This window comes from Porites lutea, chromosome 3 (assembly GCF_958299795.1).
Source record: "Porites lutea chromosome 3, jaPorLute2.1, whole genome shotgun sequence".
NCBI lineage: Eukaryota > Metazoa > Cnidaria > Anthozoa > Scleractinia > Poritidae > Porites > Porites lutea.
Window position 1 is genome coordinate 15,534,625 of NC_133203.1, and position 17,597 is coordinate 15,552,221.

General features: G+C 37.5%; 2 protein-coding genes across 4 annotated transcripts; one reads left to right on the forward strand and one right to left on the reverse strand.

Annotated features, from left to right (window-relative positions):
- Window positions 1–759: 759 nt before the first annotated feature.
- Window positions 760–3,017, reverse strand: LOC140930603 (protein farnesyltransferase subunit beta-like). The gene has a single exon (XM_073380324.1). The coding sequence runs from the start codon at window positions 2,961–2,963 to the stop codon at window positions 1,755–1,757; it is 1,209 nt and encodes a 402-aa protein (XP_073236425.1). The 5' UTR covers window positions 2,964–3,017; the 3' UTR covers window positions 760–1,754.
- A 15-nt stretch (window positions 3,018–3,032) lies between these two features.
- Window positions 3,033–17,581, forward strand: LOC140930600 (transmembrane protein 245-like). 3 transcript variants are annotated; one of them, XM_073380321.1, is made up of 13 exons: window positions 3,035–3,682; window positions 4,611–4,827; window positions 7,032–7,603; window positions 8,662–8,766; window positions 10,419–10,501; window positions 11,010–11,100; window positions 11,561–11,653; window positions 12,009–12,188; window positions 12,557–12,679; window positions 13,062–13,192; window positions 14,330–14,430; window positions 15,000–15,174; window positions 16,038–17,581. In XM_073380321.1, the coding sequence occupies exons 1-13, from the start codon at window positions 3,143–3,145 to the stop codon at window positions 16,267–16,269; spliced, it is 2,643 nt and encodes an 880-aa protein (XP_073236422.1). In that variant the 5' UTR covers window positions 3,035–3,142; the 3' UTR covers window positions 16,270–17,581. The 3 variants fall into 3 exon arrangements, 2 of the variants coding, with proteins under 2 accessions (XP_073236423.1, XP_073236422.1); XR_012164874.1 differs by lacking the exon at window positions 16,038–17,581 and having other exon boundaries at window positions 3,033–3,682; window positions 13,606–14,430; window positions 15,000–15,048; XM_073380322.1 differs by lacking the exons at window positions 14,330–14,430; window positions 15,000–15,174; window positions 16,038–17,581 and adding an exon at window positions 13,504–13,641 and having other exon boundaries at window positions 3,033–3,682.
- Window positions 17,582–17,597: the final 16 nt, after the last annotated feature.

The window sequence follows — 17,597 nt, forward strand, 5'->3', positions numbered from 1 at the left end:
TAGGCTATTTAGGTTCTTATTTCTGTTAAAAAAAAAAAAAAAACAAGCTACAAAACAACACGTAAATAAGCCTATTTTTCAATTTCAAAATGCGAAACAACAATATTATAAACCCCTTGCACTTTATTTTTTCATTACATCAATAAATTAGCACTTTTATTTGCACAGCAATGCCAAGCTCCTAATTCTCCAAACAGGATTCTTGCACAGTTTTGCAGCTGCATTTCGCTAATATGATTTTAAAAAATAAGAACCTCTTTTTCATTTTCTAGGCTAAACAGGTTCTTGTTTATAGGGGGTATAAATGGCAAATTTTAGGCCAATTTTCGGGTTCTTACTTGCGGGTTTTACTGTAGACCTTCTCCACAAACCCTCTTGATGATATTTCATGTGCCTAGGGAGCTGATGAAGTAAAAGCAACGTCACATGGTATTATGAAAACTGCCATTAAATTTTCCAACATGGATATTTAAATAATTTTAGTCAAGTAAAATCCACAGATCATGTTTTGTGACGTTTTGAGCCATTACAGTTCACTGCTCATTGGTGGGGACTTCTTCCCCACAAACCATGACAATGACTATCTTTAAGGCTGCGCTATATTGAACTGAAAATCTAGGGTGCCCAGCATTTCTTTAAAGAAAAAAAAAGATTTCCTAGAAATCCAAGGGCAAAAGACAGGTACCAGGGACCACCGGACACCACTATAGCACAGCCTTAACCTTGATCCATAACAATAAAATAATTATTTGCTCTTAATAGTTCTTATAAATAAGTTCTATTTGAATGTTCGGCTAAAATGAACTTACACACTTGATAAAAAAGCTCTCCCTGTTTTTGTTTCAAAACAATTCCAATAATTAATTATTATTTCAAAAGGGATGCACTTTCATCCCAAAGAAAATACAAAGAATGGAAGAGCAAAGGCAATATTGTGAAAGACAAATTTCACTGATAGGTAAAAAAACACACTATTTTTGCTTGTTATTACTACAACGGCTGTTGTACGAAAATATCCACTTCCTTGTACCTTTACTTAGTGTTTGATGGGTGGAGTATACATGCTTCAAGTCTGTTGTTACAGACAACCCAAGTTGGTGCCCAAACCAGATTGCCTGGAAATACAACTGTCACTCCTTGATTCTCACTGCTAGGGATGTTTCACCCAAGAGACATCTGCACCTCAATGACAGAAACTCCCTTCTAAGTATGCACTCAATGTTTACATAATTACTCTGGTAGAAATGTAAATTTGTTCATGTTTATGTCTCTTCTGGTCTATTATGGTTTTTTGAGTTCTTCTGCAAATGAGCTGTAGTAAAACTCAAGTGTTTCTTCTAAAGAAGAATATACCCTGTCAATTGTATTCCACGAATAATGACTGTTTTTTAGTAGATTCATCACATTTACAGTTGACTTTTGTGACCTTTTGTCTCTTGTCTGTCATTTGTAAAGAATAGCTATTAACCGTGTATAGAGAGCTCCTGATCAGATTCCAGACAGATTTTACATCACCAGTTATAGTATGAAAAATCAGTCATTGAGATGCGCATGTCCTCCTGCTAAACATACTCAATAATATACCCAGCAACTTGAAACCTTAGTTACAGCCCTGCTGTCCTCTAAACAGTATATTGACATTGTATAACCTAACACCGAACAGTACTCATATATGGAGCCAACAAAATAAGGTCCATTTGAATTAATTACTATAAAATAAAACTAAATGATTGTCAATTCCAATAAGATTTCTCTCACAGAAGTGGCTGTTTCCTGAAGTATGCCAAAGCCTGGGATGCACAATGCACACCGATGTTAAATACTGGGTGAATGGGAGCCAGATGATTCTCTTGTCCTCCTACTATCGTTAGATTGCTTTGATTCTTGTTGACAAAGTGTTGAGCCACAGACAAACCACTGAGACAGTAGCATGTGTGATAGAAGTCACGTGATTTTCCAGGTTTGTCAACAAGTCCTCCGTGATGAAGCTGACAGTTCATCAACAAATAATCTTGAAGGGCAACTTGATCAAACATCCATTTCTCATTACTCAGTGAGTTTCCATCTGTAGTAGCACCAAGAACAGTATGAAGCAAAGGAAAAATTCCACCTTGCCAGAAAGAATAGCAGCCATCTACCAGTTTATTGGTTCTCCCTTGGAAACCACCCTCCAGACGCATCTGCCGACTCGCCACCCAATGAAGTAGACGCTTGTTATCAATTAAATCCTGTTTACCCAACAAAACCAGTGCGGCATATCCACAGAAGGTATATCCCCCATGGGCTTCTAAACCAGGTTCTCCTGAAAATCCACCTTCATAACTCTGGCATTTGGTGATCCACTCTGCTGTCCCCTCAAACAAATCTGGGGTGACGATATTTGTAAGATACGCTGCAACTACAGCGCAGTATGCACCTCTAATATCTACCTCACCATCCCGATGCATTGTAAATGCGCCTTCAGCTGTACGGCGACTCAGCAAGAAAGACTTCAACTTAGGTCGGTCGATGATGTCATAGGCCTCCTTCGTCCCCAGGATGCAGAGCGCGCAAACAGCTGCATATGTGGGAGCAAGATGAGGAACTTGTTGCGGCCCCCCTGAAAAGCCCCCAGAAGGATATTGACAGCGTCTCAAAAAATCAGCAGTTCGAGAGATTTCTTCAGGACTTATTGATTCATTGAGTAGTTCCAGTCCGTGTAAGATCCAGTAACAAAGCCAAGGTCGGCTGGCGTCCAAACATTCATAAGCTTCAGACAGATGATGCAGACCTCGTTTGAGGTAGTGAACGTGTTTCTGGCGGAACAGTGGCACTTCCGGGTCTAGATTTTTGACACGAAAGTACGCAGTGTAATTTCTTCCCACAAGCTGTTCGACTTTCTCTTGCTCTTCCGAAGTGAGAGTGGAAAGGCCGTCATCTTTGAAGCGGAGATCGTCAAGTTTCTTTGCAGAATGGTACGCCATTTTGAAGCAGAGGCAAAGCCCACCAGATAGTCGGCACCAGTCTACACCCGGTTGAAAAATGAACCTAATGACCATATTTGGAGGTAGAGAAAACATTTATTGGAGAAGCGCGCAGTTTGCGACCATGTCGCCTTCTTTTTTCATTTCTTTCTCGTGAATTTTCTTGATATGTCACAAAAATGGCAGCTTTAAAGACAACAAAAAGGCAAAGAAGTTTCGAAGCTTTCAGCTCTCCATTTTCAGCCGTCTTTACATCTGTTGGAAAGCAACAAAACGAGAAGGCGTTGAAGCTGGCCTTCTACAACACAGCCGCTCTGGTATTCGTGGCGTTGAGCGGTTGTGCTGCTGTTGCTGTTTACTATGTTCTGGGGCCATTTATTCGTCCTCTCTTGTGGGCAGCTTTATGTGGAGCCTTCTTGTTTCCGTTTAAATGGAAACTTACTCAAGTTGTTCGAGGATTTCTTCGTTCTTTAAGAGAATCTAGGACACCTTTGGTGGTTGGAGCGATGATGGTGCCATTTCGGTTAGGCAATAAATTTTCAGACTTTGTTGGATCTTTTTTCCTGGAAAAGAAACGTAACTTCATCTTGTTTTCCCTGATTGCCGCTGGTGTTTACGGTCTGTACATTATTCAACCGTTTAATGAGATTGTGTGGATTTTAAAAGGATGTGGTTCGTTTGTCCACATGCTGTTAGACATATTTAGCAATCCCTACCTGGTTAGTATCAATTCTTTTACTGATTACTGCAAAACTGAGAATCAGATGCTCATGGAGTGAACATCAGTGACAAAAGCGAAAACGAAAGAGCTGCCTCAGTGTTGCTATTTAAGAGAAACATTAGCCTGAGCCAGCAGCTCTAGTTGCAGAAAATTTTTCTGTTTTAAGAGGGTTGCCTGCCTGTGCAAGTGGGAGCATTGGCTGTACTTTATATTAGCAATCAATGGGTCAGGACATGTGGGGGGAGGGGGCAGGGGGTAAGCTATGTATTTTTAGGTGGGGTTCGTCACTAAGGCACTGGAAACTTTAGAACCCTTATCCTCACTTCATTTTGCACCCATTTTAGATTAGTAGGGCTATTGTAGAACATTTCAAAAACTGGCATTATGATAATTTGATTGCTAGCCCTTTATCAGAGAGATTTACCCTCTCTCTTCTCAGCCTTGGCACCGTAATTTTCTACCTTACTTTCTTTTTGTTTTGCTCATCCTGACCTGGTATTTATGTGTCTTGCCACATAGAGCACAAAGCATTTTTTTTATTATTTGAAGGGAAGGATGAGTGGTGTTAAAGGTGGTGTTGTCACCAAAAGATTGATAGACATTAATGAAAGTCCTCACACCACCAATGTTAACTTAACTTACCTGACTTACAATAGTATAGTTTTGCAACATCTCAAAACACCCTAAACTTAGCAATGGTAACTAGACAAGGCACACATAGTCTTTAACCTTGGCGACACCCTGCCAGCAAGTTCTTAAGGGGGAAGGGGGGTAGGAGAAGAAAGAGGCATTCTCTTCCCACCGGCACCCCACAAGAGCTTGCTGAGAGGCTACCTTGGCAATGGATCTTGTCAATCACTTGAGATGTTAGGGGACTGTAAATGATCAAACACGTAACGGTACCGTTTTCTTTTCATGTCTCTTAGGTATGGACTATTATAGTTGGCTATGTACTAATCTTGGTATTCTTTTGGACACCAAGCTCCTCAAGTATTATCTCCTTCTTCTCTTTGCCTGTCTGGATTATGTTCCTGCTTCACCTTGTATCTCTAACTGGTTCTTACAGAATTCTGTTTTTCGTGTTGCTTGCTGTTTGTTCTATTGTTGGATACCTCACTGCTGCTTCTGAAGGGCATGACCAAGGTAAATAATGAAAAAGCTTTTTACTTTGATTTTTGAGATGTAGATGAAAAGAAAGCTTTAAGTTCAGGCAGACTTTAATAATAAGTTATTGTCAATTCTATTCTCTATCGCTATGCTCCTAAAAAAAGCCGAATTGAAAATATTTCTGTTATAAGTATGAAGAGACAAAACAGCACAATGATAAATGGAGGAAGCTCCAGCAGTCATAGTTAGAGCAGAAACAAGGGATATATGCGAAAAATGCCGATACAGAGCACTAAGAGAAACTAGATTTAGGACACATCATCTTAAAAAAAGCTCTAACAAGATATACGCTCTTCTCTCGTATGGTAATATGCCCGTCTAACCTCGTTTACGGGTAAAAATTCTTTTGAAATTCAAATACGAAAACGTCGTCTGATTAGCATTTCAAAGGACGTTTTACTCAAAAACGAGGTTAGACGGGCATATTACCATACGTGAGAAGAGCGTATTCTGAGCAAAAAATTAACAAAGTAAACAGAGTCAGCTCATTTTTTAAAAAGCAGTGTGAAAATACAAGTACAAATTAAACATAGGTAAACCTATTCTTGGTTTTCAAGGGATGTCACAAAAATCCAAACTCCAAAATCACAAGGACCTTTAAGGTTTTATCTCCATCTAGCAAAAGATCTCTTAAAAATAAACTTCTGTGCAAGTTTCAATGTGATAGCATTTTCCGTTTTGAAAATATAGCTCTTTCTAATTTCCCAAGTTTCCTCTGCGTGACATTAATATGGGGCCCGAGAAGGCCGTCACATATGCTAAAAAAGAAATTGATAAAAAGATTATATCACATGATATTATGGGCTTTGAATGGTGAAAGTATTAGAAAATGTGTTTAGGGGGATAATTTGATCATTTGCAGTGAACAACTGATCAAATTTGTGGCGATACTGAAACCAGATGTTTGCATTATTTCCGAGGAGCACAAATACGGCGTCCCATAGTGAGCCCTATAAATTGCTGTTACACATTTTGAAGAACAACTCAGCAGAAGAAAACTGCACAGATTTGAGACTTGGCCAGGTTGTTAATTGATTGACATTCTATAATATTTGATATTCTTGGCTTCAGACATTCCACAGTTTTTATTTTAGTTTTCGATGGCCTAACAGTGAAAAAAACCAATAAACCTCATACAAAAGAAAAAAAAGGAGCCACGTGTAAACTGGTTGGCACTAAGTGGTGTGAAATTTACAAGAAGTTGGTGTGTAATGTAATGGGCCCAATGGGAACTGAGCTAAACAATGTAATCAACAACCATAAGTCAGAAATACATTTTTTTGCCTTGAAATCCATATAAAGTAATAGTTCTTGTTCTTTTAACAATTTCCCATTCTAACAGTTTTCTAAGAGTTTGATTTAGTGATAGCAGTTTTATCCAAGAGCATGTTATATGTATTTTGGTGAGACTGACTTATTCTGTCCTTTTTTGGTATACAAGAGCAGTATACAAGATCAAATGCTGCGACTGCCAGGCATCTAACATTGGTGAAACCGGCAGAAACCTAAGCATGTGACTGACCGAACACAAACGAGCGACGAGGAATGGTGATGTCAACAATCACATTGCTGAGTACCATTTACAGACGAAACATCAAATTGACTGGGACTTTGCGACATGCATAATGCATTCTACAGACTACTATCAATGTCTTACTTTAGAAAGCTGGTTTACTAACTTAGAACAAACGCCACTGAATCGTAGCCAACAGTTACCAGCGCCGTACAAACGACTAATTGACGAGATCAAGAAAAACTAACTATGAGAGAATGACTGGAGAACTAACAATTTGTCTAACAAAAGACAACCGTTAAACTGTGAAAATGGATGGATCGAAACGGACCAAATTATTACTGATTACGAGTCTTCATAGCCAATAACATCACGGCTTAACTGACAGACGACCAATAACATCGCGACATAATTGACCAATCAGATCAGTAACCAGAGTATAATACCATCAACTGACGTGATACAACTCACTTTGACTCTGAAGATGACTACCTCACAGGTTGTCGAAACATCAGTCACTGTCTTGACAGCAACAGTCCTATTCAGGACTATGTTCACCGGGACGATCAAACTCAACCTACTTTTGAAGTGACTCCTGGGTTCAAACCGTTCACACTGATATTATTATTGGCTTTACATCCATTGTGGTTTTTGTCTTATCTTTTAGTTGCCAATAAAGATGACTGGAAAAACAAAAGACAGCGACTCTTCAGAAATCTATCAATAGCAGCTACTGCCTTGGTCACCTCTTTACCAAACTCAAAATCAAAGGACTCTTCTGAGGAGAGTAAGAAAGAGGCGGCATCTTCTGTTACTTCGTCTCCTCCACAGGCCTCAGCTGCCATAGATTGTACAGATGGAAGGGACGTTGTTGAGGAACAAGGGCTCTCAAAGCGCCGCAGAGGAATACAAGAATTGGAGCCAAAGTTAAAGCTGAAGAAAGAGGGAAAATTTACAAACAAGAGCAAAGTATACTTTGTGGCTCTATTCTGGGGAATTCTTCTTTCACGCCTTTGGCTTCATTGGGACTACATAATGATTTTGCTGTTGCCAGCAATGTTTTATGCACTGAAGCAGCTTTTTGCATATTGGGGTTCATCGATAACTTCAAGTTCATTGTGGGTTTTTATTATCTCTCAGTGGGAAAAACTCAAAAGTTGGGCAAATGAAAGAAAACAGGCACTGATTCCGACACAACTGAGTAGTTTGTTTAAAGGAGGAATTAAAGTTGATCGGACGGTAAGTTAAATTTTATTAATAATCGATGATAATAATAATAATAATAATAATGTATAATAATAATAATAATAATAATAATAATAATATATTATTATTATTATTATTATTGTTATATAGCTACAATAGTACACACACTCTGATTGGCTGTTTTCTTGTAATGATCTCGCATTATTTTCTTGTATAGACTGTTCACAGACCAATCAAACACCTGCGTTACTAGTACAACACGCTCCCTGAACGCGAGCTGCAGTGATGTTATTACAGTCTCTCTATTTTTCTCGTGTTAACCCAAACCACCCCCACCCCCTAAGTAGTTTTGACACTCATGCAAGATGGCAGCCCGTAACGCAAAGCACTCAATCTCAACGATCTCACAGAAAAATAGGGAACTGTGAACAGTCTATTCTTGTAATGACTGGGCATTACTAGCCAGGCGTCCAAGCGATATACAATCTGTGTTTAACTTGATAGTGGACATCCTTATAGACATCCATATTATGGCCAATTGACATCTGTCAAAAAGGGTATCCGCTGACCAGTGTCACCTAACTGTATCACGGTCTCAAGGGTACAACTCATTGAGGCAACAAGTTTTTTTAAAGTTACCCACTGACCAGTTGTTGGTTTTAATTGATCATTGGCTCAGGTCCATAATGAATGCCATATAATACATAGGTAGATAACCTCATCTTTTCGGTCATTACAGAGTCTCAGACCTCGGCCTTGATGTATTGACCTCGCTATCACTCAGTCAATGCATCAAGGCCTCAGTCTGAGATTTCCCTGTAATGACCTCACTCTCAGTTAATAAGTAGTATTTATTATTATCATTATTATTAAGGAAATAATATTTAGAAAATGTTTATTATTTAGGTCTACCCAAATGAACAGTTAACCATCTTCGTCGAGAGATTTCCCATCTGAAAATTAATGGCCTTTACCATCTGAGACCATTGTGCAAAGCAAATGGCAAAGGCAATATTTCATGTAATGTTAGTGTCTACTTCAATTTTGCTTAATGTACTCACTTCAACTGTTTGTAACACTGCATCATTTAGATCAACAGTATAATGGACAATTCCATGGAGAATATCATAAGTATTTTTATGGTGCTGTTCCTTATTGTGGCCTTCTCTCTCATTGCAGTTTTCTTTGCAGTACAGGTATCTCATTTCCTTATTATGTTTAACTAAACCCTTTAGTTTAATGGGTGGGAATATAGTACAGTGGAACCCCATTAATACAGTCACCAATGGGTCATAGAAATTTGGTTGTGTTTATGGGGTGGCCGTATTACTAGCGCAGGCTCAGGGCCGGAATTACAAATGCACCATACATCGCAGGGCTGTGCTCTAGCAGAGCCCGGTGGTCCGTGACGCCCAACTGTTGCTCCTGGGCGACTAGAAAATCTCAGATTTTTCATACAAATCATATGCTGGGCAGGCTAGATTTTACAGGTTCAGAGCACTAGGCACCCTTCAATTTTCCTTAGAGCACAGCCTTGCATCCCATTCGCACCTCTTGAACAACTGTTCTCTTTAACAAACACCCGGAATGTAGACATCGCTAGAGTAATTTCAAAAACTACTCTAAACTTTTGTTTATTACTTAAAACATTTCAATTAAACCACAGCAAATGCATATTGAAAGTACTGTAGTCTAAAGACAATACAAGAACTGGCTCAGCTTGCTAGATCAGGGAAATTAATGTGTGATAGGCATTATGTTTCATTTTCTAAATTTTGAACGAGTGGCCGTATATAATATTATTATTTAACAGGGTGAAGTTATAAAATATTCTACTGTTTGGGATTTTAAAGTGTGGGGGTTGGCTGTATTATTGGCTGACGGCATTAACGAGGGTTTTTTATAAGAAAATGTATGAACATTTTGCCAGGCCAAAAAAAGTGGCTGTAATAACAAAGCTAGTGACTGTATTACTGAGGTGGCCATAAGGCAGGGTCCTCCCCCCCCCCCCCCCCCGGGGAATTCCGCATATGAAAGGGTTGGGATGCTCGTCAGAAGTTTTTAATGAAACCCTAAAAGAGACCGATCTGGGCATAGCCCAAGCTTTTTTTGACCCCTAAACGAAACCATGTTAAAAAGAAGATAATACACATATTTTTATATTTTTTCACGTGCAACGCTAAATGAGACCTTCACAGCTAAATTTTATGGCGTTTTGCCCAGAACACCCTAAGTGAGACCAAAATCCAAAATTCACACCCCTAAGCGAGATGGCAAGCATCCCCACCCCTTTCATATGCGGAGTTCCCCCCCCCCCCCCCGACAAGGAGGGTTCCGTAAATTTGTGCAATTTTGGCTATAAACCTCTGACACCCGTACCCTCAGTACTAATTTATTTTAAAGCCAAGATGGTCAACTGTAATATTGCAAAGCTCTTGATCTTGATGATCTTACAGCAAAATAGTGGATTGTGAATAGTCTAATTATTATCATATTGATTAAACTGATCTCCATGGTTTCTGCTGGAGTCTTGGCTTAGTTAACTGATCTCAGTCTACAAACAATAATAAAAATAAGAACATTTTGAAACCTGAAATCTCTAGTCAGCTTCCTTTTCCATTTTTATAAAATCACCATAAGTAATTAGTGCCTTTAAGGAGCATTTTCAGGACTCCATCTCTCCTTGCTAAACAATGTTAACATGATCACTTGTTCAGAAAAACTTTAATTTGGTTTGCCTTTCTTCTTTAAGTACACTATGAATGATATTGTTAACTACTAGGTGAAAGTAAAGTAAGCTACCTTTCTCTAATTTGAGTGCTGATTATTTAAATTCCTCATTCTTCAGGTCCATCATGAAAGTGCCCAGTTAGTATCTGTGAGTGCAAACTTAGTGAACAAAGTTATGGCTAACAATCCCCAGCTTGTCAAGTAAGTAAGTGTTGGTGGTAGCCTCTTAATCTTATTCAGACTAGAGCCTTCAGTACCTGTACAGAAAGTGCTAAAAAGTTTTGGAAAATAATCCAAACATCAGAATAACAGAGTTGGAGAAGTCAGGTACAGGTGTATGAGGATGATCCTTATTAAAATTCATAGTTGTTTAAACTAAAAAAGCACATTTTTTGAATGTCAATGTATTTAGCACAAAAGTACTAATTGGGGACACTATTTTTATGTTCCCCACTGGAGACAGGACTGCCATTTTTATGTGATCATCCTAGCCATGTAAAAGTCTAGCTGTTTGCAGGGCACAGGCATTACCTTCATTTCTAAGTTATTTAAAACCCTGAGTATTGGTCCAGCCCTGGGAATTGTACCGGTAACCTCCTGCTCTACAGTCATGTACTCTACAAACTGAGCTAATCCTGTCGCGGTTAAAGTAACAAAATAATCAGTAACTTCCAAAGTGTTCTTGATTATTGTTATTTGATTGTGATAGTTGGATTCAGGAGAACAAGGAACTGAAAAACACCATGGAACAAGCTATTGAAAGAGCATACAAACATGGAAGAACTTTCATCGCAGCCAAGGTGAAGGCCAGTCTGCCATTGTTAAAATGAATCTCTTCTCAAGCTAGCTGGAGAAGTTAGAGACAGTAATTGAGAGTAATGTAAATTTCCCCACAAATTTGTTTCTATTCTAAATTCACAAGTTCTAACTAAGAAAGTGAGTTCATCTACCTGTATTAAAAAATTGAGGAAATAAGAAAATAATAAAAAATTGTGAAATTAATACTCAAAACTTATGTTTGTTATTGTTACTTACATTGTTAGTCCTCCTGATCATAAAGAGGCTAGTCCTGTAAAAACAGGCTTTCTTTGATATGGAAACCAGTAATTTTTTTATTGTTGTCGTCTTCGATTTTGACAGGTATAGATAAGGTTTAATGTAGTAACCTCTGACTTTACAACCATGGACGAGATGGTCTCTTTGATTTCACTGTTAAAAGTAAACTGTTGAATGATATATTGTTATATTGTTCCACTGTAGGTGCAGTCCATGTTTGGTGACAGTAACTCTAGTGCTCTCCAAGAACAAGTGCTTGACCTGACAGATCGTATCTATGGTTCATGGCTAACCTGGGTAAGCAAAATTATGGGTGTCCATAAAAAGGAGAGGAACCAAGTCCCCCTTCCTACTCCCTTGAGGTGATCTGTCCCCCTCCCCTTGACTTTAAATAATTCAGTTGAAAACTTTGTCAGAGCATTGTAACTGACAACATTTTGGTCAACAACTAAATGCTGATTATAACTACTAATAATATTTCTTTGTGATGATAATCATCACAAAGAAATATTAATAGTTATACTCAGCATTCAGTTGTTGACCAAATGTTGTACATTGACATTTTGATTTTTTTTTGTTGTGAAAATGTTGTAACCTTTTGTCCCAGTGTGGTGTATACTGTTTGACTGACAGCTTTGTTTTTTATTCTCAGGGTAACTCGTCAGCAACAAAAGAAGACTCTAACAATGGAACAATCACAACAGTAGAGAAACCAAAGAGTATAAACATGACTGATATGTTCTCCTGGAAAAACCTGATGAACCTGTTTAATGTGTTTGACTTGAGAGTTGCTTTGTCATATATAAGAGAAAATCTGGGAACTCTGCTGTCTGTAAGTACATCATTTTGTCATGACCTCTTTCACTTCTATGTTAAACTTTATCTTCAGTCTAAAAAGTGGCTTTTGACATGTGGTTCAAAGAAAATAATTTGAAAATGGGCCTTTTTCAGACAAAACTTATTTTGTTTTGTCCTTTTCACTTTAACTTAAAAAAAAATAACATAAAAGAATTAAAAAGCTATAGTGTGTTGTTGTCTTATGTGTATACATGCAGTAGTGTTGTAATCCTGTTTGCCATTATTGTAATGAAACTGGTAAATAATTTACACTATAAAGTACCTTACCAACAGTAAAATAATATGATTTATGTTTTTTACTCTGTGATATCTGGCATTGTAATTTTTATTTTTTGCTTTCAGCTGTTGGAGTCTGTTTGGAACTTTTTGAAAGGAAACATCAGTTTTGCTTTTAACCTCGTTACCACTGTTCTATCTATTGTGTTCTTCAGTGGTGCTTACCTTCTCAACACTGGCTTGTCTATGGTAAGTTCTGTGCAAGTAATAGCATACTAAGAAATCGTTTATGGTGTTATAAAGTCTTTGTAATATGTCAGTTTATGATGAGTTCCAAGCCAGTTATATTGTACATGTAAATAATGTGCAGGTATATCCTTTACTTTCCCTTCCATCCTGTCTGTCGTTCTTTCTGTCTAAAAACATTCATGAATGTTGTTCAACACAAAAAAAACACTCCTCAAAATAAATTTTCTTTTAGAAGCACAGATGACCTAGCAAGGTAGCTATAATTTCAAGTATGGTATTTCATGATCTGCAGTAATTTCTGACTGGGCATGGCCCTTTGATAGGGACAAAAGCTGTTGCTGACTTTGAGTAAATTCAGTGATGTCTGTTTGTGTTCTTTCAGATCGTTTTTGTAACTGCATTGTTTTATTTATTGAGTTTCTCTGGGGAGCAGTATAAGCCTGTTGAATGGTTTGGTAAATTAACAGCTACTGGAACATCTGGATTTGGAGATTCTGCATATGGAGCTATCAGGTTTGTATAAACAGTCAATAAAGACTCGCTGGGCTGTCAGAATTGTAATTTATTTAGACTTACATAATGAAATACCTGCATACTGCTACTGAAAAAACACCAAAGATTTTGAATGCCTTTGCCTCATGACAGACATCTTGGGAAGGTATTATCATTAGTCTGGTCATAATAAGTGGGTAGCCAACATTTTCTGAAGAAGAATATTTACTACCTATACAAGTAGACTTAATGTATGGCTTCTAATGAATGAATTGCTCAAGCCCAAGTCGCCACTACTACTTCTGTTTCTCTTGTATATCCACCCTATACAGATTCATCCAATGTTTTAACTAGGATGGATTTACAGCCATTTCAGATATGGATTCTGGAATGCAAGCAGAAGCGAAGAAAATCTATTGAAGTATTTGTAGCAGCTTTCTCCACAGATTGCTCTTCTCCCCCCTTCTCAGCTGTTCTGCTTTGTAGAAAAGGCCCTGGAGACAAGGTTCCTGCGTGCCAAACAGGAGCAACACTATTTTTAAGCTCAGTCAGGGAAGTTGCTATTTTTCTCAAAAGTCAGTTAACATTGCTGGCCTTTTTTTGGAATGCATGTTATTGATTGCACTGATTTCTAGATTATTGACACAGAAAGTTTCATCGATTAGAAATATGTAGTAATAGGGATCTTATGATCCGACAACGGTGCATCCATGGAAACCTTGCTGAAAAATAGACTCCACATCCTTTCAAACCATTTTGCGGTAATTTCAAGTTGCCGAGTTACTTAAAAGAAGGGAATTTATATTGGAGCTGAAGAGAGGGGGCAGCACCCGAATTAAGACACAGATGGTAGAATGTATGGCCTTGCCATTCCCATCCTCAAAAAAAGTTATTAAAATTTGGTCATTTCACGTCATAGTCATGCAGGGACGGCAAAGAAATGTACAAGAAAGCACGATACACGTGCAGAGTTGTTGTTTTGCTAACTAAACCTATTGCTTTTTGATGTTGCCGTCATAGTTTCATAGGGTCCCTAATATCAGATACCTAAAGAAGTGATTTCTTGACTTAATAATGTATAAACAACACTGTACATTAATAAGTAGTATTATTTATTTTAATTTTATCTTGTAATGTGTTACATACTAATTTTTGTAGGGGTGTATTTGGAGCAGCAGTTAAGATGGCAGTGTTCTATGGCATCTATACATGGTTCACCCACACAACATTTGGTGTTAATATTGTCTACATACCTTCAGGTAGGCTCATCATGCCCCCACCCCACCCCTTCCACCACCACTAGTGCTAACAGGCACAATATACCCTGTCTGCATCTTTTTTTGGCGGTATTATTGTTAATCTACATGTTGTGTGGCTAGTGCTGAAAAGCAGTTTCAAATTACTAAATTATCGCATGACTATTAAATACATTATTCTTGTTGAAAATTGAATGTATAAACCTATGTAAAGTGAAATAATACCTCAATGTGAATATCAACGGTGCACTTACAGTAGCCAGTTTGATTGATATGCTGATTGCTTTTCACTTAACACGACCATCCTGCACCAATCAGAAGCTGCACATTAATATTTTTTCAGAATCATGGGGTTTGCGGTCAAGGGTGTCTTTTTCTTCCCCTCCCCCTTCCCCTTCATTCCTCTTTTTTGCTCTTTTTCCAACTTTCGTGACACACTTGCACAGAAAAGTTTGCGACTTAGGCTTAGGTTGTGCAGAAATGTTGTTAAGTTGAAAACCTCAAAACTAATCAATATCAACCCTAGAACAGCCACTGGATTGGATTGCATATCTTTGTTTTTCTTCCTTCAGCATTTGCAGCCATAACTGCTGTTGTTCCATTTATTGGCACATACTGGGCAGCAGCTCCCGCTGTACTTGAACTATGGCTGGTCCAAGGACAGGGAATAATGGCTGCTGTGCTTGCAGTCTGCCATTTTCTACCAACATACTTTGTTGATGTTGCCATTTACAGTGAAATTAGTGGGTATGCAGTTTCTTCATTTGTTTCAAAGTATCATTTTGCATAAACTGACCCTCCTTGGAAAAACACTTGAAAAAGTGACTTCACCTCATGATTTACAATCCTATCGCTTTGCCCTACTACATGTAGTTTATTGAAAAAAGGTTATTACCAGGATTAGAATTGCTGTAAGTTTTTAATTTGTAGACCCAAATTCACATATCATGGTATTGTCCATTTTCTTGATGAAGTACACCCAACTTGCTTCTTGCAATCACTCTCATCAGAACCAACACTGTTGAACTTAAGTTTATTATAAGTTCTGTTATCAAAAGCTCTCATAAGCTAAGACAAACACTTTTGTGATCTTTCCATTGTGTTTTTTAGAGTTTTTGTAAGCGACGTATCAGTAAACTCTTGAATGAAAGCAATCTAATTGGTCCTTTTAGGGTAGTTCATAACAAAAGCACAGCCTTTATTGTACAGTGACTTCAAGTGTATGGTACTATAACAAAAAAGAAATTTAAGAATATTATTTTACCTGAATGTACTTGAAATTAACAATATTTATACCAAGAAATTTGCTGCAAGTTTTCAGAATTGAGTGCCCTCAACAATGAAAGAATTTGACTTAAAAGGAAGTATGATATAAGGGCCTTATGCACTTATTTAGTATTGCATATCATGAACAACCACAGTGCTGCATTGTACCAAGGCTTCAAACTTTGTTGGACTGATCGGCATAGTATTCTATACAGTGTATTAGTTCACTGTATAGGTGGCTCAAAATTTTAACCCCACAAAGCAAAATCAAAAGCTCAAGTAAATTGCACTCCATCTTACCAGTATTTTGTTAAGACCATTACTGTACTATTGTTTATCAACAGGGGTGGCCATCCATACCTGACTGGTTTAGCTGTTGCAGGAGGAATCTATTGTGTGGGTCTTGAAGGAGCCATCATTGGTCCAATTGTGTTGTGTTGCTTGATTGTCGCTTGTAATGTTTACGGTACTATGCTGGGTGACAGCAGTCCAATGCCGCCTGATGTTACCATAGAGACAAGTGATAACCAAGGAAACATGGATGAAACACAGTATAGCGATGATCAGAAAAAATGAGCTAAGGCACACTCACTGTCTTGAATATCAGTAGTCTGTCACTCTACAGTGTTACACTGAAACCATCGTTCTCAAAAATCAAAGATCGGAAGTCATGACCATGTCGGACATATTAAGATTTAAATTGCAGTTCCCAACACTGTTTCCAAGTCACAGTTGCATAAGGTTAAACAGAAGAAAACAAAAGCCTGCAGCTTTAATTATTATGGGTTCATGTTGTACTGTGTAGGTTAATTATTAACCTAGACGGTCCTTAAACCAATATTAAAATTAAAATTATTAAAACGGCTGCAAGGCAGCCAAATCTTATTTTTAAAAAAAACCTTTGAATTTGATAGTACGTCTGGCAAAATTATAAACCAAATGTATATCCTTTGCAATTTATTTCCAATTTTGAGAGAAATGAATGTTGAAATATTATTGACTTTGGGCTTCTTGAAGGTTTATTTAATACTCTTATGAATGTTAAAATGCATTAAAAAAGACAATGAGTATAGTATTATTATGAGATGGGCATTGCAAAATTAATGATCCAAGAGACCAGCCACTCAAAGCTGTCATAATGTACTGGTTTTTCATTCTACTCAATGAGTATTTGAAACTCCAAGGTGATATATGATATAGAGTTGCAAGTTTCAAAAAAGTAAGTATTACTTTTTTAGTGGCAACAGATACAGTGATAATAATTTAATTAAATGCAATGAATTTGAGATTTATTTAAATATTGTTTCAAATTTTAAGTCACTCGAATCCTTGATAGTTTTTAAATAACGTATGGTAAAAGGAATTAAATATTTCAACTGGTCACGATAAAATTGTACATCTTGACCAGTAAAAGATTTGTTATCAATATCAGATGCAAAGCCACAACAGAAATGTTGTATTAAACAGCAGCACGGTAAATAAAAATATAATAATAATACTAATAATAAATTGAGGAAATGTATCAAGTTATGTTGTCTTTAAGAAAGTTTGTTTTTTTCTGGGGTTTCTAGTGTTTTCTCTTCCATGCAGTTTTACTGCAAAATGTTTGAAAGGAAATGGAGGTGGTTGACAGATATTTTAAATAATTAAAATTTCTGTAGGCCTCGGTGGATAACACCCTCCCAATCTCCATAATTCTTCAGATGATACTCAGCCTCATTCAGTAATAGTTATTGAATTATTGTTGTTAATGCAAGGCCATGCAGCTACCTGTGCATTTGGCTCACCAGACAGGTGTATGTATTCTATTGCATTTTGTTGCAATGTTTTGTGAAGTTAACTCCCTTCACCAATTATTATTACTGTCAGTTCTCTCTTGTCTATTGCCCCCTGATAACACATTA

Excerpts from the sequence above, each read along its gene's own strand:
- LOC140930603 (XM_073380324.1), bottom strand. The coding sequence starts at position 2,963 with ATGGCGTACCATTCTGCAAAGAAACTTGACGATCTCCGCTTCAAAGAT.
- LOC140930600 (XM_073380321.1), top strand. The coding sequence starts at position 3,143 with ATGGCAGCTTTAAAGACAACAAAAAGGCAAAGAAGTTTCGAAGCTTTC. Across the intron at positions 13,193-14,329 it reads TCTGCATATGGAGCTATCAG|GGGTGTATTTGGAGCAGCAG; the intron begins GTTTGTATAAAC and ends TAATTTTTGTAG. Across the intron at positions 15,175-16,037 it reads ATTTACAGTGAAATTAGTGG|GGGTGGCCATCCATACCTGA; the intron begins GTATGCAGTTTC and ends GTTTATCAACAG.